The sequence below is a fragment of the Takifugu rubripes genome, chromosome 5 (genome assembly GCF_901000725.2).
Source record: "Takifugu rubripes chromosome 5, fTakRub1.2, whole genome shotgun sequence".
Classification (NCBI taxonomy): Eukaryota; Metazoa; Chordata; class Actinopteri; order Tetraodontiformes; family Tetraodontidae; genus Takifugu; species Takifugu rubripes.
In genome coordinates this window covers 5,031,123-5,055,060 of record NC_042289.1, presented here as the reverse complement: position 1 = coordinate 5,055,060, position 23,938 = coordinate 5,031,123, and the positions used below count along the sequence as shown (strand labels likewise).

The window sequence follows — 23,938 nt, the reverse complement described above, 5'->3', positions numbered from 1 at the left end:
CCCCCGCCCCCGCCCCCTCCCCCCCTCGCCAACAGCAGGAAAAATGGTGGCCAGCGCTCGAGTTCAGAAGCTGCTCCGCCGATACAAATTAGCAATTGCCGCCGCGTTGACCATTCTTCTGATCCAAGGACTTGTCGTATGGAGCCTTCGGAGCCTGGAGGAAGGCGAGGCGGAGGTAAGCCGCGGTTGTTCGAGTTGTTTCCCGCATAGAAAGGGATTTTTTGTGGGTTTGATTGTGGCGCTAGCCGTTAGCTCACCGTGTTGATACGCTGACCGAAGCTGGCGTTAGCTTAGATTATTAGTACATTCATTCTATTGAAAACAAAAATACGTTTGACACAAACCGATAAGCCTTTCTTTTCCTGTCTTAATGTGACTTCGGTAGAAGTTACAGAGAGTTAACTGGCTAATAAATCAGTGTTCTTGTCCTGTTGACGCGTCCTCTAACTTTTGCAAACGACTTAATCTCCACATTCGCCGTTACATCTTGAGCCATTGTGTCGTTGTGCAATCGTGATGACAGAGGAAACAGGCAATCTACTACTGTGCCTCATTCACACGCAACAGGATGCGTGTGAAACACTGCAACTTTAGCCAGATGAGCGATAACGGGCTCTCGGTGGCGGCTGACGCGCAGCATCCGCGCAGGTCTGCGTAATCCCGCTGAACTTTCCCGTGTGAGAGGATGCACGATCTGAGTTGGCGTGACCCTTCATGTCCACTCATGACCCTGGTGATGAGTGGACATGTGCACGTGGGAGACCTCCTGCACACCTGGACCCACGCATCCTTCCTGCAGCGTCTGTGGCCGCCCCAGGACGGCGTGATCACTTACCCAGGAATGCGAGCAGCAACCTGAGGAAGGAATCGCCTCCACACAAGAATACATGATATAAGAAGCCTCCCAAACTGTCATCGGTGACCCAGAGCTAAGTCTCTATAATTGAGTGGCTCTCAGGTAATGCGATTGTTGCCGGACCGGACCAGGCAGATTGCATTTGAACTCGGGATCAGTGTTCTGCCTGATTTGTGGCGCCAGCTTGCTTTTTTTTTTTTAGCCCCGAGGCCTTCTATAGCTTCATGGCATGGCTTTCAAGTTCAAACTTGCACACATTCAGAGAAATGTGAGTTGACTTACAGTTCCTGTTGGACAGGGAAGAGGATACACACCAGAACTACCACACTCCTGAGTTCTCAGTTTGATTATTCCTCTGCGGTAACGCACGTGTGCCGGCTTGCCGACTAATGTCAAGCCTAAAAAGCCTCACAATCGTCTCTCCACAGGTTTTCTCCCCGCTCCGTCGTCCATTCACATCTCAAATCGGCGGCTGGCCGGGCTTGTGTGGACACAAGGCATTATGTGAAAGGCTGTGTAAAGAGGGAAGGGATGGCGAGGACAGGGGGAGACCTTCATCCCCGCGCCGTCCTCTGCGCGCCTGTTCTGCTCCGCTGCTGCTCCCCTCCTCAGCAGATGGCGACGCCGATACGGTTTTTGCTCAGCTTTAATTGGAAAGTAAAGTCGCTGCCCGGCTCGCCTTTGAATCAATACATTTTTGGCTTGATGGCGTTAATTAAAACGCCGTGCAGACGAGCGATAAGGAAAATGGAAACATTAGCCTGGGCGGCGTGCCTGTCTGCTTTACAGGAATAGGTATATTATTATTAGTAGTGTCTGTCCTTACGCTAAGTGACAAGACACTTGCATCCCCACTTGCATTCGATTTTGTTCCATCGTAACCACAGCCTGCCGTACAGATGTGCCACAGCTGGTCTAAAATGCCCCTCTGGATAACTGTTTTGAAGCGCAGTAGAAAGGGCTCTCTGTTGCCCCACAATGGCTTCCCCTGTAACGGTTCGAGGGTGGATTTGGCCTGTTTCCTGCTGAGTGACAGCTGGATTATTGGCAGCGTATTCTCTGGCTCCGTGTCCCACCACCCAGCTACAGTCCGTCCTCAGTTCCGAAAGTTCCCGGGCCGACGCAGAGCCAGCGGCACGAGCCGGACCGACGGAGGCAGAGGTCTCTCAGCCCACGCGTCGTTCTTCCTCCTCTGCGTGCACGTTTTTGAAGGGCCTCTGATGACGCGCTATAATCTACTCGTTGCCAAAGCTGATGCGGATTAGCCCGAAGATTTAAACCTGCCTTTGGTCGTCTTCTCTTCTTTTTTTTTTTTAAATCCTGCTTTCCTCCCTCAGATGTATGGCTGGAGACAGGTTTTATTTAAATTCTTAAAAAGGTGTTTGTTTTGGTGCAGTTATCACCTCATTACAGAACAACCACCGATACAAGGAACAGCGCTTCCTGTCCTTCGCTTTGTTTTTGTACTTAGATTTGAACATAACTACTGAATAATCCACAGAGCTGTGTCATCAGAGAATATAGGGAAAAAGGCTTGTTTTTTTCCCCGATCAAGGCTGTAATTATGCTTCCGTGATGTGATGAGTGCGTATGTGAATGTTCAGAACTGTGCGTTTTGCTGATTGCCTCCACAAAAAGGCAGAGCCTCGGCTAAAAATAACAGCGATCAGGGAAATGAAGGGAAAACATTCCAAATAGACAAAACATCTTTCCCTCTGGGCCTCGCGGAGGTTGTCTTTGTGTGAGCTCTGTTCACCCCGCATCGGTCTCCATCTGTGAATCCTCTCCTCGCTGGTTTTTGCTCAGATATATTCTGATCCACGAATGGGTCGGAACCTTGGATTTTATTTTTTTTCTAAAAAGGTCTATTTTCTTTCCCTGAGGCTGTCGCTCTCTTCCTGCCCTGATTTCTTTCTCTCTCTATTTTCCGTCTTCAGAGAAAAATCCGAAGATCCAAGCTGCCGGACCACAACATCCAGGATCCCAAGAGGGACATCGCGCTGTGGGAGAAGCACAAGTCTTTGCCAGGGAAGAACAGGGGCAAATGGAGCGTCAGGTTAGAGCGGACGGGGGGCACAGCTGCCAGCGCGCTGAGGAGAGGAACCAGCCGCAAAGGAGAAAAATCGGGCATTAAGCCAAAGCCCCCACAGGAGCAGAGTGTGATCCGACCTGGGTGGGGCGGCGGCGTCCTCCGCGACCTGTCGAGCAGCCGCAACCACAGCGACGCTCGAAGCGGCACCGACGGAGCAGCCAGGTTCCCCGGCGCCGCCGTACTGGGGGAGCCGGGTAGCGTGGACCTGGCGCACCAGGCCTCCAGCAGTGACTTTGCTCCCAAATGTGACATCATAGGCAAAGACGCGCTGTCCGCCCTTCATCGCGCCGAGTCGCAGCATTGCCGGCAGGAGATAGCCAACATCGTGTGTCAGCACCAGGCCGGCCAGCTCATGCCTGGCACACTGCCTCAGTTCTGCCCACAGCTCGGTGAGAACGTTTAAAGATGCGTGCAGCAGGATGATTTCCAATGGAATTATGTTTTACCCTGCGTCCATCCACTGCTTCGTCCAGGTTTTTCAAGCCAGGTCCAGGCTGTGGGTGAGCTCGACAACAGCCTGTCCAATGTGGAGAACCCCGTCAGAGTGGCTTTCGTTCTGATGGTCCACGGCCGCGCTGTACGCCAGCTCAAACGCCTCATTAAGGCCATTTATCACCGTGACCACTACTACTACATACACGTGGACAAGGTACCTCCTTCAGAGGGCAGAGTGACACATGCGCTGCCTACTTAGGTCTTCCTGTTTCCTGCAGGCTAAATTTATCTCGCGGGTCTCACAGTGTGTTAAGGGGATTAGCATGCATAGCGTGGTTAGACTTAGGGTCCAGATTTAGTGGAGCAGTCTGCTCTCCTGAAGGCGAAAAGATTGTAGATTGCGCGGCAGTTGCTCCATTCTGCCAACAGGGGTCGATAGAGAGCAGGCGAGGGTGAGGAATCGGCAGGCAGCCGTGCACAGGCAGCCGTGCACAGGCAGCCGTGCACAGGCGTCGCCGAGCCCATCTCATTTATCTCTGAGGCACAACTCTGGTTTGAGAGATGAGTCCCTAAAGCAGGTCAGATTCAGCTTGAGTCAGGCTGCCAACAGCTAAACCTTTTCTTCTTTCTTCTCCAAATGATGGCTGTGAGCAGTTCTTCCCTTCTCCGTAGATTTTATTTATTTATTTTTGGGGGGTTTATTTGCCTTTTACTGAATCAGGATAAGTGCCAGCGGGATTAAATTGATCTTTTTCAATATACTTAAGTTCACACCTCCGGGTCCTCTCAGAGTAACGAGTAAACCCTATTAGGAAAAGAACCCAGAGGAAACCTCAGCAGATATGGGGATAGTATGCAACTTCCACAACAAAATCAGAACCTTCTCCCTGTGATGCAACGAAGCACTAACATACTGCATCTCCACTTTATACATAGTCAGGATGTTAAGCTAAATTTAACCATTTTTCAAAAGTAATCATCTTCATTAACAAAACATATGCGTCAGCTTTTGTTTTTTTTTTACCTCCTTTAATTTTCCTCCATAAATCTCGGCAGCTGCTTGGTTATTTTCCCAATCACTTTTTAATGATTTAACTTCTTTGAAAGGAGGCGTTTCGGTGACCCACTGTACACATTTCTGATGTCTGCGTCAGAGCTGGGAGAGCATCACTGGTGTACCCGGTTTGTTTGCAGCGTTCTGGATACATGCACCGGGAGGTGCTGCAGGTGGCCCAGCAGTACCCCAACATTAGAGCCACACCCTGGAGGATGGTGACCATCTGGGGGGGTGCCAGCCTCCTCAAGGCCTATCTCCACAGCATGCAGGACCTCCTGTCCATGCTGGATTGGAAATGGGATTTTTTCATTAACCTGAGCGCTACAGATTTCCCAACCAGGTAGGAGCTCCAAATCTTGCTAAATATGCTTAAATCATATATATGTGTATATATATTATTGTGAAGTCATAAAGTGATACACATTTTCCCAAATTACTGACTGCAGCAAGTGTTTTTTACAGTCTATATACTCAGATTTTTGTCCAATTTATGCTTTCGTTTTTTAATTTGTTAATATTGAGGCAACATTTGCACATTTTAAGATCACGACGCTCCACAATGCTCGTCGATCCTTCAGAAATTTCCAAATTCTTCCAAACTTAACTCTGTTCAACCTTCATTTTATCTAGAAACCTTGACCATTGAAGTGCTCCAAATACCTGCAGTTAATCAACATTGACGTGTTCAGTCAGCTGCAGCGTTGCTTCAGTATTTTGATGTTAGCATTCACACATAGCTGTCAGCAGGCAGTGCACCACCTTCTTCCATCATCACTGAGTCACTTTCTGAGCTGTCTGGACGGCAGAATCCTAATGCTGCTGAAGGATTGTTTACTTCACTGACAGTGATGACGAGAGCTGCCTTTAATGGACCTGTGTTTCAATCCACCTGTTTTCACATGTGTGGTTTCCCTCTTGCAGGACCAACGATGAGCTAATAGCATTTCTGTCGCAGCAAAGAGACAAAAACTTCCTCAAGTCCCACGGGAGAGAAAATGTCCGGTGAGTAATGAAAACGTGATATTCAGCTGTCCAAGAGTGCCCCACTGCCATCCCCTCCCACAATAAATGACTGTTGTGAATGACAGATGGGCATAAATGAGTCAGCCGCAGGAAACTAATGAAAGATTTTAAATTCTGCTGTTTGTCAGGAGGGAGGCAGGCGACAACATAATGACTCTCTTAGCATAATTCGAAAAGTGTGGCGGCAGCTCAGGCAGTCATATTCAGTGCCATTATTTATTTTGAGGGGTGTAATCCGCCAGACATTAACCTGAACTGTGCCTCGCGTTGAAGGTTTATTAAGAAGCAGGGCCTTGATCGCCTCTTCCACGAGTGTGACAACCACATGTGGCGTCTCGGAGAGCGCAGTATTCCAGAGGGCCTGGAGGTCTCGGGAGGCTCAGATTGGTTCGCACTCAATCGCCGCTTTGTGGAATATGTCATCAACTCCCAGGATGACCTGGTACTGGGGCTGAAGCAGTTCTATTCTTACGCTCTGCTCCCTGCTGAGGTAAGTAAGCCCGGGGAAGTCTGCTGAGCTCCTGGTGTGGAGACAGACGGGTCGATAAATAAACCTGTCCTGCTCCTGTAGCATTAGAGATCAGGCTATGCTACTTAATCACTTGACGTCTTTGACATTTGCAGTAACCTCTTTTTCACACCACAGCCACTGCAGTCCAATGCGCACGGCTGAAATGATGCGTTTCTGGTCTCTCTCCAGTCCTTCTTCCACACGGTGCTCGGGAACAGTCACATGTGCGACTCTCTCATAGACAACAACCTCCGCGTGACCAACTGGAACCGTAAACTAGGGTGTAAGTGCCAGTACAAGCACATTGTTGACTGGTGCGGCTGCTCTCCCAACGATTTCAAACCACAAGACCTTATTCGCATCCAGGTGAGTGAGCGGCGCAGACTCTAATCTTTCCAAATTGGTCTCGTTGTCTTGATTCTGTTATTCCGTCTCCACTGACCCACAGCAACTGACCCGGCCGACATTCTTCGCTCGCAAGTTTGAGTCGACGGTGAACCAGGAGGTCATCGAAATCCTGGACACTCACCTGTACGGCCAGTACGCTCCAGGCACCATTGCCATCAAAGCATATTGGGAGAGTGTGTTTGAGCAGCTGGACGGCGTCGGCTCACTCAGTGACATTGCTCTCACTACCTACATGTCCTTCTTTCGCCTTGGCCTTAAGAATCTGGCAACTCGTCAGAACCAAGCAGACGCCTGCAGGTCAGCAGATGACACTTGTTTAAATAGTAGACTTAATTCTGGTGCGGTCACACTAAATTATACCAATAACGTGGAGATAATAACGAAGGCTACCTCTTTTCTCCTCCGCCGCCGCAGGTTCCAACCTGTAGGTTTCCCTCTGTCGGTACACTTGTACTTCTATGACGACCGTTTCCAAGGGTACCTGGTGCGTCAGGAAGTCCAGGCTGTGGGATCAGACGTCAAGGAGACGTTGGAGATGTGGGCAGTGCCTCAAACAACATTCATCCTCGAACCGAACCTTAAAGAGTTCGAAAGGCTGAAGAATCTGGAAGTAAGTGTCTTATTTAAATGGTTCTTTATGTTTCTTTCCTGCATGTCAAGGCACCTTTGGGAAAGGACCCCCTGTGTCTTAATAACCATCTTTTCTTGTCCCCGTCTCTGGCAGATTGGCACAGATTGGGATCCAAAGGAAAGAATCTTCCGGAACTTCGGGGGAGTGATCGGGCCTATGAGCGAACCTCTGGCAGTCCAGAAGTGGGCGCGTGGTCCCAACCTCACGGCCACTATCGTGTGGATCGACCCCGCCCTGGTGGTGGCAGCATCCTACGACATCACCGTGGATTTAGACGCAGAGTACACGCAATATAAGCCCCCTCTGCAGCGCCCCCTGCGGCCCGGTACCTGGACAGTGAAGGTGTTGAAACACTGGAAGCGGGTGGCGGAGGTTCGTTTCCTCGTCACGCCGTTAACCTTCAAAGATAAGGAGCCGCTGCGGAAAGGTGAGGCGTCAGGTCAATGTTTGATGATCAACACTGAGTTTAGACGCGGAGAAGCTATTTCTTTTGATTTTCTTCACAGTGGAGGACAGTTGGCTCCACGCGGGCCCTCCACGCGACCTGTACCTGGAGCAGAGCATGCAGCAGCTCAGCTCCGTGCTGCAGCTGCCTCCTCAGGAGCCCGCCATGCAGGAGGCGCGGCGCAAAGCCCAGCTGGTGGATCAGCCTCTGCAAGAGTGGGTGGACAGCAGCGTTGGGACCTTCTGGGTCACGGGCAACATATGCGCCTCGCAGACTTCCTCCTGCCCAGCTTTGGTACTTTGCTCTAAAACCACCTGGAGCTCCCTGTCCCCAGACCCCAAGTCTGAACTGGGCCCAGTCAAAAGCGACGGACGTATCAGGTAGCCCCCGCAGAGGGGAGAGACTGTCGGGCATTATGAGACGGACTGGGACCTGCAGGGGAAGAGCCCCAGGAGAGCCTGTGTGATCTGTGACTTGTGAATCAAGGGCACATAATCAACATCTTCCTCCACCAGGACGTTCTCTTTAAGGTGTTGATGTAGAATTTAAAGACCACAATAAGACTGCTGGACGTTTAAACATACAAGTCTGCACACGCTTGTGCGTTGCGTCGCGTGGTTGTTTTCAGACCGATCACGTTATATTGCCGCCGCGCCGGTTTTCATCCCAGGTCTGAAAGCTGTGTGTTTGTACACACAGCTTTCAGTTGGAAGAGCCCAGAAGCAGCTTTACTGTGTTCTGTCTTCATTTCAAGGGAGAGCGGAACGTCAGAATCATTCGTGTGCTTGTTTTGAAGCATTGTTATCCAAGCTTTGAGTAGACAGGTGAAGTGCACTTTACTGTAAGACTATAACAACACACACACACACACAGGTCACTCAGTGGAGTTGTTGTGGACACGATCATTTTACCTGCACCGTCACTCGTGCACACGTTACTAAATGCTTGTAATTACAACCTATATTAGGAACAAAACAACTAAGGATCGAGAGTGATGGTTATAAAGTTTCCGACTCAATTGTGGTGTTTGAATAGTTTTTAACTTGATATTTTAGTCAGTATTTTCTAGAACTGAAAGAGACGACAATCTCTGCCTCAGAAAATGTCGGTTCGAGTCGCACGGCCGCCCGACTGGCCGTGTGATGCACTCGGTACTTATTATTTATTCCGCTGTTCCGGGGGTGCAAATTTGGTTTTGCATCTTTTTGTCCCTGATTTCCAAGATTGATATGGTCAGAAATGGGAAAACACATGAAGCAAACTTTTTTTTCCCAGTTCTATGTTAGCTCTTTAACATTATGCAAGCTTAAAAACACCATGTGTTTTTACCTCCTGTGAATCCGTTAATATGCAGTGTTGTCACTGTGCGTGCTGTTTGCCTCACGATTTATTGTCCCTCCGGTGCATTTCAATCATCAGCACAAATTCCACAGACCACTGTTTGCTTTTATTTTTTCCAAGGTCGGAAGAATCATCCTGCCTTTGAGTAGTTGAAAAGATGAATCGATTGCTCCCCACAGATGTGCAATGAATGCCTTTTTTTCAAGTCTTAGGTTGAGCATTTACTGTACGTTTAATTGCTGTTACTATGACCTGTTCTGTTCGGAAAGGATGACCACCACATGTGAGTTTCAGTGGCCTTGTTGACCTTGCACAGTGCTGTTGCTTCAGTGAAGCGTCAGTTTGACAGAGAGCAGACTCATCGGTGTGAGTTGATGTTATTTTTCTATACTGTTGGAGAGGTGTGTGTTGTGTGTGTCATCTGTCCACGTCCTGCGCTGTTCAACTAACAAAATGCAGCGTCTTTGGCGTCAGGTTGTCAACTTTGCATCTTCTACGTGAACATTTCCCCACGTGACTGATGGCTCAATTTAAAAACGTTGTGTTTTAAGGGGGCGTTTTGGCGCCGCCAGAGCGAGACTGTTTCCTATGTATTTCTGGACTTATCTTACTTTGTATTCCACTACGCATTAAATCCACTTTTCTGTCTTTTCCACCCTGTTATTTCCAGTTATTTTATTTATTTGTTTTTGTCTCAGGTGGGATATTTTGGTCTGGGTGCTCTCCAGGGTTCTGAACTCCTGGTCTTCGTCATTTGTCAGAAAATTCCAGGAGTGTTTTAGCTCCTATAAATACTGAAAACAGCATCCAACTACCTTCCCTATAAATAATTAGTCGGGTTTAAACCGCAGGACCTCGGCTGATGCGTGTTTGCTGCGGTTTCAAACGGGGTGGAGGAAGTGACCCTGAGGAAGGGAGAGACTGGGCGGGAGGCTGATGGAGAGCGTTCATTTGTAGAAACTCCTCCACTTAAGATCTGAAACAGTTTATGCTGCGGGTAAAGTGCAGGAATAAGAAGAGCCGGAGTCTATTTTTGCAGGACATCGCCTGCGTTTCATCCCTGGTAAACACGGACGTAGATGACGCTCACACACCCCCCGGAAACTACAACAAAGATATGACGCATAAGGTAATTTTATAAACTTCCTTATACAAAACACAGAATCTCTCTATTCTACATGTAAATAAAAGGCACAAAGATGAATGACTATATATCAATAAACCAAATTTTGACTGTAAATAGCCCAAACTGTTGCTACCTGATATTACTGGACTCATTTTAGTTGGAAAATACTGAAAAATTACCTTAATTTCTCAAGTCTTCTCTGTATCTCAACTTTTTTTTTGGGGGGGGGGGGGTGCTTGAACATTATTAAAATTGGTTAATATGAGTATTAATTATGAGTTCTGATAGCATCTACTGAGATACTTACTGGTTGTAGTCTTAAAAAAAGATCCACATTGTCTAGACGCGTGTCCGATAATAAACCTGATAAATGCAATAAGAACTAATCTGAGTTTAAGAGCAGCTGAGTATTAAGACGACACACTTTATGGATCGTGGTCAAAACTTTAAACCTGTTATTAACTCTACTTTATATGTTGCTTTAAGCCCAGTAATGTGCCGTCTAAGAGCCCAGAACAAGTCCCCGTTAGCTTACTAATCATGTTCCTGGTTATATTTGCCATTTTGTATTTAAGTCATGGCTTGCCAAGAAGTACACAGCATGGACGAGGCAGATGGCACCGTCTTTACAGGCCATATTTCAAGTTTTTACATGAATATTGAACAAGATGCCTGTGCCAGACTCTTGTACTCGGATTAAAACGCATCATTTTAGCATTTACCATGTTTGAAAGGGCGCACAGAGGAAAATCTTTATTTTTACCATTCTTCCTCTGGTCCCTGGAGTTTAACCCAATTTAATTACAAATGTTTTCAGCGGAAAGTTGGATACCAATTGCTATTTTTCAGGGTAAATATCCCATTAGATTAGGTAATGGTTCTCATCTCAAAACCTCTGGGGCGCACTCTTGATCCCATTGACATCATTTCATGTGTGTTTTTTTTTTTTTTTTTTTTTGGGTTTTTCCACCTGAAACATCTTTGTAAACTCCTTCCATCATCCAAGGGATGGCTGGTTCTGTCCTGGGACCAATGTTTGTCTTGAGAACATTTTCATGTCTGCATCAACAATTGATGAGGAGGCATCAAATAGTAATATGTTGATTTCACACCGGCTGGCTGTACCGCGCTCCACTTCCTCCTCGGAGGGTGAGTCAGGCACGCAGCACCTCCCCTCTGGTGTGCATCATTTGTACTTGAGAATATTTGTCCTCCCGCTCACTCGGGCGATGTGATGTTGACCTCAGAGACGCAAACCTCCCGGCGCCTCTCGCTGAAAATCAAAACAAACAGCTCCTATAGAATATTATTTACGTTCCTATATTCTAGCGGACCGTGCAGCGTTCTGCTCAAACCTTGCAGAACTCGGGCTGCTGTCATCGATTAAAGTGAACATCCTGCACGCGGGAAAGTGCTGTAACGCTGCGCCATATGTGGTGACTGGAGATAAGAGGCGGGCAGCGTGCTGCTGCAGGAGTAATGAGTGTCAACGGGCTGCGCGCACCGGAGGGCCCCAGTTAGGCCGTAACCATGGCGAATCGGCTGATTTATGCCCACATCCAGTGTTGCACTGGAACCTGCAAGACCCTCAATCGCGGGAAACGGCGTCTGTCGCACCGGGTTTGATTTTATTGAAGTTATGTGAAATTAGTGTCAAGATAAAAGTAATTTATTGTGCTAAATAGCCTTGTACTTGGAATCATGTAATCAGTTTGTAAGCAGGATTAATTGCTGATCTGGTTTGTGGGTTTTTATACCCGCTGGCTGCTTCGAGGCTGCAGATGGCTTATTTTAACTTTATTTTTAAAGCAGTTTTAAGGTTAAATATGCAAATGTCGTATTTAGCAGTGTTGTCACATGTTGGGCCTGCACTGAGTCACTGCATCAGCTGCATATGAGATTAACCAGACCAAGTGGCATCAAGAGGGTAAAGATCCCAGTTTATTTCAGTCAAACCAGAGCGGACTGGTCTGACGGATGCACACGCAGGGTGACGCAACAAGACATAGCATAAGCCACATACTGACGCATTTTAAGGGTTGTACATAGAAGTAAACAATCATGACTTGCGGCCTGCCCTGGGCAGTACTTGTTCACCAATGTTGGCAAATGTGACCAGCCTGAGACAGTTGTGATCTGTCTTTTTTCCCCCCTCATGGGTGCAACAGCATCAGCCTGTGATATGAGCAACCATCTCTAATGGCCACACACACATTGCTCTTCCCTCCTGCAGGCTGTGTGCCCAACCTCCAGCTGTCACACTGCATTACAGCGCATGGAGCAGCGCTGCCATGAACACTGTTAGTGTAACCAACACTCGTGCACGGGCTGGCCCTCAGCGGGGTAGAACTGTGCAGAAATCACCACGACACGCGGTTGACTTGTGAACACAGCTCAGTTTTCAGTAAAAGACTAATGGAAACAAAGGTTAGAAAGATGATTTACACCTCATACATATGTTGGTTTTTACCCGGTGACGTGGTGCAGTTGCAGTTAGTGACCACTAGAGGCACCGAAACATTAAAGTAAGCAGATTTCACTGCTGTGAGATTTTAATATAAATATATAAATGGATTTTCCTTTTTTTCCAGGTTACATGGCTGGATTAAAATTCGAAACTGTTCCATGATTTATCCCTACCTTTACTGGCTTATTCTCATCCCAGCCTTTAACCCTGAGGGTTTAAAGACCCAAGTCCGTCCATGACTGTAGGCATGTGGATGATGGTTCCACACTCTGGAATCCATGTGAGACTTCCCTGTAACCTCTGCTTGAATACACTAACAGATTTGCACGGAAATGAGAAACCTTTGCACGCTCTCCTATGTCATGCGGCCATAATTTAAACAAAGACCACGTGACCCTGCCTCCGGGAAGGGGCCAGCATGGATTCATAGAGTCATTCCCCCCTCCCTCTCCTTCTCTGCAGACCATCCTGGTTGGTGACAGCGGAGTGGGCAAAACCTCCCTTCTGGTTCAGTACGACCAGGGCAAGTTCCTCCCGGGGTCCTTCACTGCTACCGTCGGCATTGGTTTCACAGTAAGTCTTGCCCCCCCCACCCCAACCTCCCACCTCCCACCGCTCCTCGTGTGCTGTTGACTTCGCCCGAGCGCTGTCACACTGATGAACTGTTTGTACTGACATGACAGCGGAGCCAATCTTCCCTCTCTCTCCACTGCTCATGGGGGACCGAGGTGCAGCTTGAATCTCTGTGTGTGTGTGTGTGTGTGTGTGTGTGTGTGGGGGGGGGGGTCATGGTTGTCATCATGGCTGATGGTGAGGCTGTGATCAGGATCTCATGGAGACAGAAGGTCCAATGAAGGCCAGTGCTGCAGGATGTTTGCAACAAAGCTGATTTTAAACAACATGGATTTCACGCTCGGCGACGTGTGAGGACAGAGGTTTATTCTGTGTGGCAAGCGGAGATGAGCGGGACAAAATCAGGAGGATGTATGGATCATTTAGTGCGCGATACTTATATTTCTGAAGCGGCGGCGTTAATTTAGCTGCGTGTAACTGCTGTCAGGGCAGCAATGGCGCGGGCAGAAATGTGTAGCAAAGTATGAAATTGGCTTTGCCATTTCGCATTAGCATAAGTTTGTGTGTGATTCAAGGCTCAAAACTCCTCAGGGGAAGAAAAATAAATGCACCGCAGACACGAGACACCGCTGCGTTCGTTTGAGCGGCTTTAACGTCAAGGCTAACGTGCAGCCCCAAACGTGCACAAGGTGAAAATACACCAGGAGCGTGTCTGCGGCTCTCACCTGGAATAACTCTAACGGCTTTCAAGCTCCCTCCTGTCTTCATCACTCTCTAACAGCCAGAATTATTTTTTTTGAGAGCTCCAGACGTGGAAAAACACACACAGGAGAGGCTTTTACTGCATTCACTTTAAAATCAGTCACCCACATTTCTACATCCAGATGTGCAAAGAATACAAAAATAAATAAATAAATAATCATCCATCATCCTATCCATCCTCCACTGCTTTCTCCTTTAACGGGATTGGAGAGGTTGGAGACAATCCCAGCTGCCATTGGTCAGATGAGGGTTAGACCCAGGACAAGTTGTCAGTTCATGGCAGGGCGGGTGTGTGACCGCAGGGCTAACGTATAATATAATACATCTAACGAGCAGTCCGATAACCCTTCAAACTCACATTCACGCCTGAGATCAGTTTAGAGTCCCTCACTTCACCTAGAACCCCAGAACTCCAAACACAACCACCATCTGTTTAGTGTATGTAGTCTCATTTTAGTCTGTGTCTGAGCCAGTGTATTGTCCCCTTTGTTCCCCTTTGAAACCGTCAGGTTAGCGTCTCCCTTGAAAACCTACTATATCCAGTCCAGGTAGCATTTGGCTGCCAGTCTAACCAGTCTGTCTGGTCTCCATGACCTACTGGAACTACTCCAGTTACATCTGTCTGCCACTACAAATAGTCAAGAACCAGCAATACTATGTTTTCTTAGTAATGTGTGTATGTTTGTGAAATAAAACAAAACCCAATACTTTATAATAAAATTACACTTGCTGCTGTTCTGTTGCGAACCAGCAGGGGGAGACAAACACTGCGGGAGCACAAATGAAACGTAATGAAATAATTTTTGACATGTATGACGGGGTGATTAACTAAAGATATTTATAGGGTCCCGAGCATCAATGTATGGGCTTAGAAAAGATAAAGGGAGTGATGTTGGGCTGATGTAGAAGCTATACATTTTTCAGCATTGATTTATAAAATGAGACACATGAAATATAATCCACGGGCCTGTTAGACCTTTTGAAGCTACTCTCAGTCTTTGGAGAGGAATCCCACCGATGAATGGACTGACATTTGCAGGTCTCTCCCTCCTCTCGTGTCTGCGGCTCCTCGCTCTGACTTACTCCTTGCAGAGGCACCACCTGTGGCCGCCTCCGGCAGCCGGTGGCGCGGAGATAAAGTCCGCCCGGCAACACGGACAGCGTCTTGGCCACTCTGGAGGAAATGGTGTGGTGTTGCGCTCCCGCCCGTCTTCGCACTCGCAGCTCATCATCTGCCCACGCCAGGACGCGCCGCTCCTCACACTAATGTTTCCGCCTGCTTGTCATCTGCGCTCTTCCTGACTGGTGCGTTAAAGACGCTGGCGCGCCTCCGCCGCCGCTGCCGCTGCCGCTGCCGCTCCCGCCGCTGCCGCGTTCGTTTCCCTCAAGTTTTCACTGACGCTTCCGTTTTGTCAGCGCCACACATGGATGTGTGATTCAGCGCCGCTTCCTCGACGCGATCATTTCGCAGTGATGCGAGCGGAGAGTCTGCAGGTTGGCGGAGACCGGGACTGAGCGGCGGAGATCTCACACGCACCCCTGCGCGTCTTTCTTGGACACGTCTCGGAGATCGCTGTGCTTCGGCTGTTATCGCCCGCGCTCCTTTTCTTGGCATTGCGATGTCTGCAAGAAAGACATCGTTGACGGACAAGCAGACTAAAAACGGCACTTCAAAATATGTGTTGGAGAGATGCGCGTCTGTTAACGAGTACTATGATATTGCCTTTAAGGTTTGTATATCACGTCCTGTTGTGATTGATTGTTTTTCTCTCCTCTTGTGGGGCTTTTGTGGGAAGCGTTAGTGTCAATATTCTGCACCTGCAGGAACAATAATTGGAGTATGGTGACAGCTAAGTGTCAACCATTAACCAACAGTTGACTAGTGTTGCTCTGCCGTGTTCCCTGTGTGCACGCTGATGATGGCAGCGCGCGCACAGGCAGAAACCTGATGCTCTCCTCTGCTTCAAGTCTGTGAATCTCCCCAGGTTGCACCGTCTGCCCTTTACTGATATGCAAATATTTGTGCAGGGTGGCGGCAACTTGTTGCTCCTCACCATCCCTCTGGTTCAATAGGAGAAACGGAGCGGCGCAGACACACCTGTGGTGATTTACGGACCCGCAGACAAAAGCAGAAGTTCTATTCAAGTTTGACAGCCTCGGCCGCCTGGTGCACCGTGTGTTTGTGCAGCTATGAGTCACAGCCAATGACAAACATGCTGCCGGATGACTTGTATAATTGTGCATCCTGTGGTTGTTGTTGCATTGATTAGACGGGGAATGATGGCAGTAAAATGGCACAGTTGGCTCCAGAATGTTGACTGGCGGGGCGTCACACGACGGCAGCGCCATAGCCGTGTTTGCCACGTCCCGTTACGAAATAATATCATCTGATTAAAATGTCTTGCTAAATCATTTCTTCTCACGCCCCTCGCACTTTCAGTTCCTCTCCCGGCAGGCGGAACGGGAGTCTCCGTGAACCTGTTGTGCCTCAAATCTGATTGGTGGGATTTTTAAATTCTTTTTATTTTATTTTAGGTGATGCTGCTGGGCGACTCGTCTGTGGGGAAGACATGCCTGTTGGTGCGCTTCAAAGACGGGGCTTTTCTTGGAGGCAACTTTATAGCCACCGTCGGCATTGACTTTAGGGTGAGAGATGGTGTCAAACAGCCTCAAAGATTGATTCATCGACGCTCACGTGATTTCTGTACGTTGCCGTGTTTACCGTGTTATGTGTAAGAACACCCATTCATCAGTAAATCATCCCTTCACAGCAACGCCGAGTCCAAGCCCTTAGGCGCGCACCCCTATGCTCGTCTCCCTCTGGGATGGGCATTGTCTCCCCCCGGTTAGGCCAAACACTGGGTCTAATGGTCACATAAGTGGGTCTGATCTGAGGAGGAAGCGGCTCCACATTAGGCAGAGTGATGCATTGTCTTCTCCAGATGGTGGTGTTGATGTTGGAGTGCGTAATGGACGGGAGAAGCAGAGAGCCGGCCGCTCAGAACCACGGACGTGTCAGCTATTGTGGTTCTGGCTCAAGGATCGCGTCCATTCATGAAAGAGGGCCTCCTTAACTTGACAATCTAGCGTTCAGCGCGCTCTATTCATCCACCGAATGGCACTTAATATGAACCCTCGCCTTCTTCTTTCCCTGCTCCGGTTTATGGAAAAGCAACAAGGCCGCTGACAGAAGCGTTTGAGTCAACGCGCGGAGGTCGTCCTCCATGTGCGGGTAGGCAGGCGGTGCCGCCGTTGCAGCTCCTAACATGGCTGGTCTATTTTCAGCATGTTTCCTTGTAGCAGTTACTCAGCACGGCGGCTCCTCGCACGTCATAATTGGGGGAGAAATGGAAACCCATGGCAACTAATGCAGGGGTTGAACCACGGCCGTTTTTTTTTTCCTTTTTCTTTGCCATGGCAGTAGAGCAGCAGGTGGCCATTTCAGAGGCAGCGGCGGCTTCGCGCACAACGCGGCCGCCTTTTGTGTCACCTCGTGGCTCTTACAAGGTTTCATTGTTTGCAACGCGGGGCCTGACAGCAGCGACCTGTCACCAGTATGAAGGAAGTGCTGCAGATCATTTGCTGGCCGCACTTCCTCAAGCTCTCTGCCTTTCCATCGCGTTCTGCGGTTTTGGTTCTTTACGTGTGAAATGTAGCTGGCCTGGCTTGTTTTTAAATAGGTTGAGCAACAGATGCACCCTAAAGCAGCATGTTTTGAAGCGGGGCAAAAGTGATCCGGGGCAAATCGTTTGATTTACTTTCAGTCTTGGGACGTCCATTTTATTCAGAGCTCTTAACATTTAACCCCTTTCTTAGATTCCTGTCAATAATTAAGCTGCTGAATGCTGGTCCATTTAGGTTGAGCTGCATTGGCCACTAATGAACCTCTCGTTATTTTAGGCCTTCAGACGCATCGGTGAGGCTCTGTCCGTTTAGCTGCGTTGCATTTGTTTCCACACCTGCATGCATTTAGGTGAAAATAACACATCACGGCTCAGCTGTTTTAGTCAGGATTTGGCCTATTTTGTCTGTGGAGGAAATAAAGGGGCGCCCCTTGCAGGGCCGCAGGAAATTAACGGGGAAGTTGGCTGTTATGCTGCCGGCCTCCTTCTCACTGTTGTGTAATTAAGTCTAATCCCAGGACCTTGTTGTGTGGGCGTTATAAATTGCTTTTCCTGCCAGCATTCAAAGACGTTCTTACTTCTTTAGCCACACGCTGAGTCTCTGAGCTTTGTTTTGCTGCCGTGATGGTCATTATTCAGAGGATTCCAGCAACTGAAGCATATGGTGGATTGTCAGGCTCATGAAGCTTTTCTCCTTTTCTGCAGAACAAAGTTGTGGACGTGGACAACCTGAAAGTCAAACTCCAGGTGAGGACGCCGGCTCGTCGCATGATGCCGTAAATCACCTCATCCCGGCAGCTTCAGAGCCAGACGCAATCCGAGCCGATGACATTATGGAGTGTGTTGGCGTTGCTAATTCGCCCAGTCGATGTTTCTGCCGTATGGCTCCTGGAGTTAATGCAGCAGCAAAATCCCGTTAATGTAAAGCAACTGCCATCATACCCTGATCATTCCAAGCCGAGTGGGAGGCGCTACTTAGATTCCTCTGCTAACTCGAGTAAATCTTTAGCTTCCTTTTCTTTGCATGGGCGACACACCAGACAAAATGCTGTGATCAACCCTAATGTAGGCAGAGGGGGACAGCTCAGAAGCAGGTTTAGAGTTTCTGGCTGACTGGTTGAACAGATGGACCCAGTATTTTAAACCAGTGAAAGCAATCTTTTTCACAGATGCAAATCATGCAACCTAGTAACACTTTTGTTAGAGATGGTTCAGGAAGTATTTACTTTTTTTCCTGAGCAAGGCTGGAATAACTGGGGGGGGATCTTGATTTCCTTATAGAGATTAAAACCGAACTTGGCTAACAATGGGTAATTAGAAACTGGAAAGACATTATTCATAGAGGTTGTATTTATGTTGAAAAGTGGTACAAAAACTTCATTGTGAATGTGCTTTATGTTATGATTAGGTCATATTAGAGCTTAGCTTTGATGTATAGATGTGTAGACATCAGTGAATCTAAATGACATTGAAGAGGCTATGTGAGTGTTTCCCTGACTTCCTGTTCAGACTGTTGTTATTATCAGCGCTCAGTGCACCTGCTGCTCGCTGCAGGACGAGCTAGGGTCACCTCATCTAAGCTCACTGGCTGTTGAGGACGACTGCAAGGAGGTTTCTCCCATGGCTGAAGCTGCACGTGTTAGCATACCATTTACTGTTGTTCCAACCGTCCACTCCCTGCAGTTGTTGGTGCAGTCTTCTTTAGAAACTCTGGGAATTTAGCCCTGGAGCTTTCATTGTAGTTCTCCAACAGACAGTAGAGTAAAAATAACCCCAGTCTTTGTCCCTGCAGTCAAACCAGTTGCTGCGTTTTAACAGCTTAATGGTGCGTTTCTGTGTTTGCCGCTCGAGTCAATGGTTGGCGAGGATGGCTCAGGTTTGTGAGTTTCCCCGTTTTAGCCACTGCGTGATTATACGGTTTGATCCACAGATCTGGGATACAGCCGGCCAAGAGAGATTCCGCAGCGTAACACACGCCTACTACAGAGATGCGCAGGGTAACCGTCCACTTTTATCATTTACTTCCTCATGCTCTTTGTATGTGTGGGTGCGAACAGTGGAGGTAAGGGACTAGCCAGGCTGTAGATGTGTACCCAGAAAGTGTGTGTAGGTGTCGTGATGTGTGTGTGTGTGTGTTGCATAAAACTTTGTGTGGACGCCAGGAAAGGTGCACCCAACACGCTCCTCTCTCTCCTGCTGCAGCTCTACTTTTGCTGTACGATATCACCAGCAAGACGTCCTTCGACAATATCAGGGTAAGCCTGCCTTTCTCTTCATTTTCGCCTCCCAAAGTCTCTCAAGCTGAACGCTTCATTCCGCCTGCCGGCGTGCACGCGGCCCCCTCCGACAGTGCCCCACAGCCCCCTTTGGAAATGACATAACGTTATCATTCGCTCCGCTACGTAGTCGCCGAGCCTTTTCAGTAATGAAAAGCAATAAAAGTGCCGGATAAGAACGAGCCAGCCCCGCCGTGATTGATTGGAGGGGCGCCGCTCACACGTAGCTCAGGAGGAAGCAGAGAACGCCGCCTTTAATCGGTGGTATTTGTGTGTTTTTTATGGACTGCTCTCCCATCCCTCTGATACACTGACTGAAGGTTTCTTTTCCACTTTTAAGGCCTGGCTGACTGAAATACACGAGTATGCCCAGAAGGAAGTGGTCATCATGTTGCTCGGCAACAAGGTGAGCAAAGCTTCCTTTTTTTGCATTACATAAAAAGATGACGAGGATAACGGTCCCTCAGCGCAGTTTTAAGACGCTCTTATCACACTCAGACAGCCGCCAGAGCATAAAAGCCGACTGTGCAGCATATGAATGAAGCCATAATTCCAACAATCGTTTTTTTGGGGGGTGCATGTGCAGCTTTGTTGATACAGTTCCAAATGTGCACACTTGAAAAGAACACCCCCCCCCAACACACACACGCGCAGGGAAATAGAGCCAGACTGTTTATTTGTGACCCGACATTATCGGATGGTAATGACCCGCCGGGCCACAAAACTTATTTATGTCTCCCTCCAAGCTTCCATCACATGAACCCCCCACAAACCCGCTGGCAGGGACGAAAAGAACCACAGCGGTCGCTCCTCATATGTCCGTAGGCTCCCTCTGGTGGCCCAGAGAGGACTCAGCCTCGCCCGGGGGTCAGGGGTGACATCTGGCAGCAGCTCAGATCTGGCAGCGCGGGTCCGGGGGCCGCGCGGCGCTTTGGCCGGAGGGCCAAACCTCTGACGTTTCATTAGTCTCTGGCTTCACAGGCCCCCGTGAGGCTGGCATCTCCACTGCTCATTAATCTGCAACCCCTCACCTTTGTTTACCCCTCTGTCTCTCTCTCTCTCTCTCTCTCTCTCTCTCTCTCTCTCTGCTGTGTGACAGTCTGACATGGCTGCAGAGAGGGCCGTGAAGACGGAGGAGGGAGAGAAGCTGGCAAAGGTACCACAGGACGGCTCAGGGTGATCCAGAAGCTCATCTCGCATTCCGTTTGCTCCTCTAACGTGCTTCTTTTGTAGGAATATGGCGTTCCGTTTATGGAGACGAGCGCAAAGACGGGAGTCAATGTGGAGCTGGCCTTTCTTGCCATAGCAAAGTAAGACTTAATTCAATAATAGTGCATTCTCAACATGCTATTTCAGTCTTCTGGTTTTTCTGGTTCTCAAATGATCCAAAATGGCACGAGCGTTCATTTTATTCTGGTCACAGAGCGCGAGCACACGGCTCGTCCAAAGCGTTTCCATTTCCCATCGCTCGCCTGACACCGCGCCGCACGACACGCGGGTCTTTATAAACAGATGAATATAACAGGTGAGGGCCCCCCGAGGGCCGCAGGCGCCGCGCTCGCGTTTAAAGAGGCGAGCCTGTCACGATGTCCATCCACATCGGGCTGTGCGTCTGCCTCAGAGCGGTTTTGTTGGCATTTCAGAGACACGCACTGGCAAGACGCGACAGGTGGGAGGTGACGTGGCGCAGTGCTCTTCAAATTAGAGGGAAAGTGACTTCAGAACGATGAACAAGAGTGAGAGCGAAGGAGGATGTGTGCTGAAAGGAGAGAACAAACATGTCCTTATGGCGTTGGTGCTCCTTTAGAAGACATTATGTTGGACTCCATGCGTACAGCTGCACCGGTTCTGATGCACTTGCAGCCAATACACTCTAACGGTTTTTAGCTAATTTGTTGTTTGTTCCTCTTGACTTGTCGTAATTGGATCGCGCGTGTTCAAGACTCCCTGGTGGTCTCAAACACTGATGCCGCAGCCGACGTCTGTTTCTGAATGCTGCACGCGCACGTCCCGCACACCGGCTGGCAGGGAACGTGAGAGAAGGTGTTATTTTTATCTAAAAGCTGACTGTTTGCGCAGCGTGTCCACAGAGGGGTGGAGGAATATCATTTTGGAGATGCTTTGTCTTCATCTGATGGGTTTTTAAGCGCAAGTAGACTAAACGACTCAAGCCGGAGGCATTCTGATGAAATCCCGGAGACGATTCTTTGCAGTTTTCTCCCTCTCTCTCTCTCATTTTGTCGAGCTCGCTCGCCCAGTCTGTGCTGCATCCCACACACCCACCTCCTCCTGCATCTGCTGTTACTTCCTGTCTCTCTCTGTCTCCACCAGGGAGCTGAAGCACAGAACGACACAGCAACCAAACGAGCCCAAGTTCCAGATACACGACTACATTGAGTCTCAGAGGCAGAAGACTGCCTGCTGTGGCCTCAAGTAACCACAGAGGGGGAGCGCGAGGGGAGGAGAGAGGAAGGGAGGAGACGTATAAACGTCCTGTCTTACCAGAAAAAAAAGCCAATCTTGATGCCCCAAACTGAGAAGTGGACATCTCTGCCTCCTTCATGGGCTTTTACCTGAATCTGGCCGCTGCCCCTTGATCCGAACTGTGAAATTTAAGTCTTGTTTGTGTCACATTGTGCTTTTTGTTGTGAGAGTTGTGTCAAAAGACTTGGAGGGAACTGCACTCTGAAAAGCTCTGTCCAGTGTTGATCAGTATATGTTTAAAGTTCCAGGGGCCCATTTCGGCTCTAAATGGCCTTTAAAACGGACATTTACCGGCAGACTCTAGTTGAGTTTTCAGCCACTCCGAGAAATTAAATTTGACCTTCAACATTGCTTACTAGGCAGGCTAACGCTAACGAAATCACGCGACCCCAGAGAGCTGAAGCCAGCAGGAAAGTGTGGCCCAAATGACCCAAAAAATATCCCCCTAGTGGCCTATCCTGTTGTCAGAAAATGCTGAGAATCTTTTCAATGCTCTCCCAACATTTACCTATACATAGTGTAATTAATTCTGAGCTAGAGGCGTCTGCCTTGGTCTTTGTAGGGCTGTGTGGATCTTATCGGGGCCCTAAACTGGAAACGCAGCTAATTATCTGTCCTTTACAGTGTTGTATGTGATGAAGAATCTTCTGTGTGTGATAGTATGTAGAGCACATTCAAGGTTTAGTGTACAATTTCTCTTAATCCAGCCCGACCAGTACTGGGCTTGTTTTTAATGAGTTTATGTTGTTTGCATTTTTGCTCCATCACTTGCTCACTATCGCCTCCGTCATCGTCCCCTCTGGAGTTTGCAGGTCTGACTCCCAATAATCCAGTTTTCTATGAACAATTGCTGTTGCAGTGGATGTGGACATTGGGTTTGTTTTTTTTCTTCCCATTTTGCTTCATTAAATGTATGTTTTTCTGATGATCCGGTCAGGCTGTAGCCACACTTCTGTACAGCTGTCAGACAGAATAAAGCCAATGTTCTGCTTTTATGTCTGTACATTGAATTCAGGGCCAATGGAACGTTAATCTGCTTTACATTCAACCATGTGACCTACAATAAAGAGATTTCCATGCTTTCCCACAGTTTCTCACTTTTGGCATGCACTCACAGAGACACGGAACCCCCCCACCGGCCCCCGCGCCCCCCTCTTTAATAATGGATGTTGTCCTCCAGATTGTATTGAAGCTGTATTTGTTCACCGCTCTGTATAACTCATTTCTTTGTACATTGTTCATCATGAATGTCTGCCTGTCCAACTCTCTCAGCGTCACGTTCGCCCCTTTCGGGGATCACAAAGTGCCACGAGACAGTGCTTTGTTATCATATGATCTATATAAAAGTCTATTTTGTAATGTATGTGGTGCTAGGTTTTTTGGAGTCCATTTGTCCTGTGTGTGTGTGTGTGCGCGCGCGCGCGTGTTGTACTTGCTACATATCGAGTACCACAATATGCATTCTAAAGTGGGGACATTTATGGGAACTGGTGGCATTTTAGCTCCGTCTCGGGTTAAATCATAATTGTAACATAATTGGGTTAGGGTTGAGGTTAGGGGGTGGTTAGGGTAGAGCAATGAGTAATCTATTACGCCTAAGAAAGCCCTCATAACAATAGCAGTCCAGTACATGGACGTGTGGGCTGAGTGGAGGATGTGGTGTGGTCGATCGGCCACAGTGTGGCAGCAGCCACCATCTTTACTGTTCAGCACAGACCAGTCCTCCCATCAGCGTTTCACCAGTCCCACTGGTTCAGCACAGTTGGGGACGCCGACTCTTCGCTGTTTTAACTCGTTTTAACGGCTGGGGGGAATTTAGAGGATATTA

General features: G+C 48.5%; 2 protein-coding genes and 1 long non-coding RNA gene across 3 annotated transcripts; all 3 read left to right on the top strand.

Annotated features, from left to right (window-relative positions):
• Positions 1–18: 18 nt before the first annotated feature.
• On the top strand, positions 19–9,454 carry xylt2 (xylosyltransferase II). Its single transcript, XM_003964457.3, has 11 exons — positions 19–175; positions 2,794–3,337; positions 3,422–3,597; positions 4,578–4,780; positions 5,362–5,442; positions 5,737–5,953; positions 6,164–6,340; positions 6,423–6,679; positions 6,797–6,992; positions 7,107–7,440; positions 7,520–9,454. The coding sequence occupies exons 1-11, from the start codon at positions 44–46 to the stop codon at positions 7,840–7,842; spliced, it is 2,640 nt and encodes an 879-aa protein (XP_003964506.2). The 5' UTR covers positions 19–43; the 3' UTR covers positions 7,843–9,454.
• A 2,404-nt stretch (positions 9,455–11,858) lies between these two features.
• On the top strand, positions 11,859–12,947 carry LOC115249787 (uncharacterized). The gene is made up of 3 exons (XR_003888423.1): positions 11,859–12,352; positions 12,517–12,672; positions 12,855–12,947. It is a non-coding gene; the product is annotated as an uncharacterized lncRNA (long non-coding RNA).
• Positions 12,948–14,767: 1,820 nt separating this feature from the next.
• Positions 14,768–23,195, top strand: LOC101067678 (ras-related protein Rab-37). The gene is made up of 9 exons (XM_003964474.3): positions 14,768–15,457; positions 16,263–16,373; positions 18,056–18,097; positions 19,281–19,347; positions 19,553–19,605; positions 19,967–20,032; positions 20,726–20,782; positions 20,860–20,936; positions 21,958–23,195. The coding sequence occupies exons 1-9, from the start codon at positions 15,347–15,349 to the stop codon at positions 22,061–22,063; spliced, it is 690 nt and encodes a 229-aa protein (XP_003964523.1). The 5' UTR covers positions 14,768–15,346; the 3' UTR covers positions 22,064–23,195.
• The last annotated feature ends 743 nt before the right edge of the window (positions 23,196–23,938 follow it).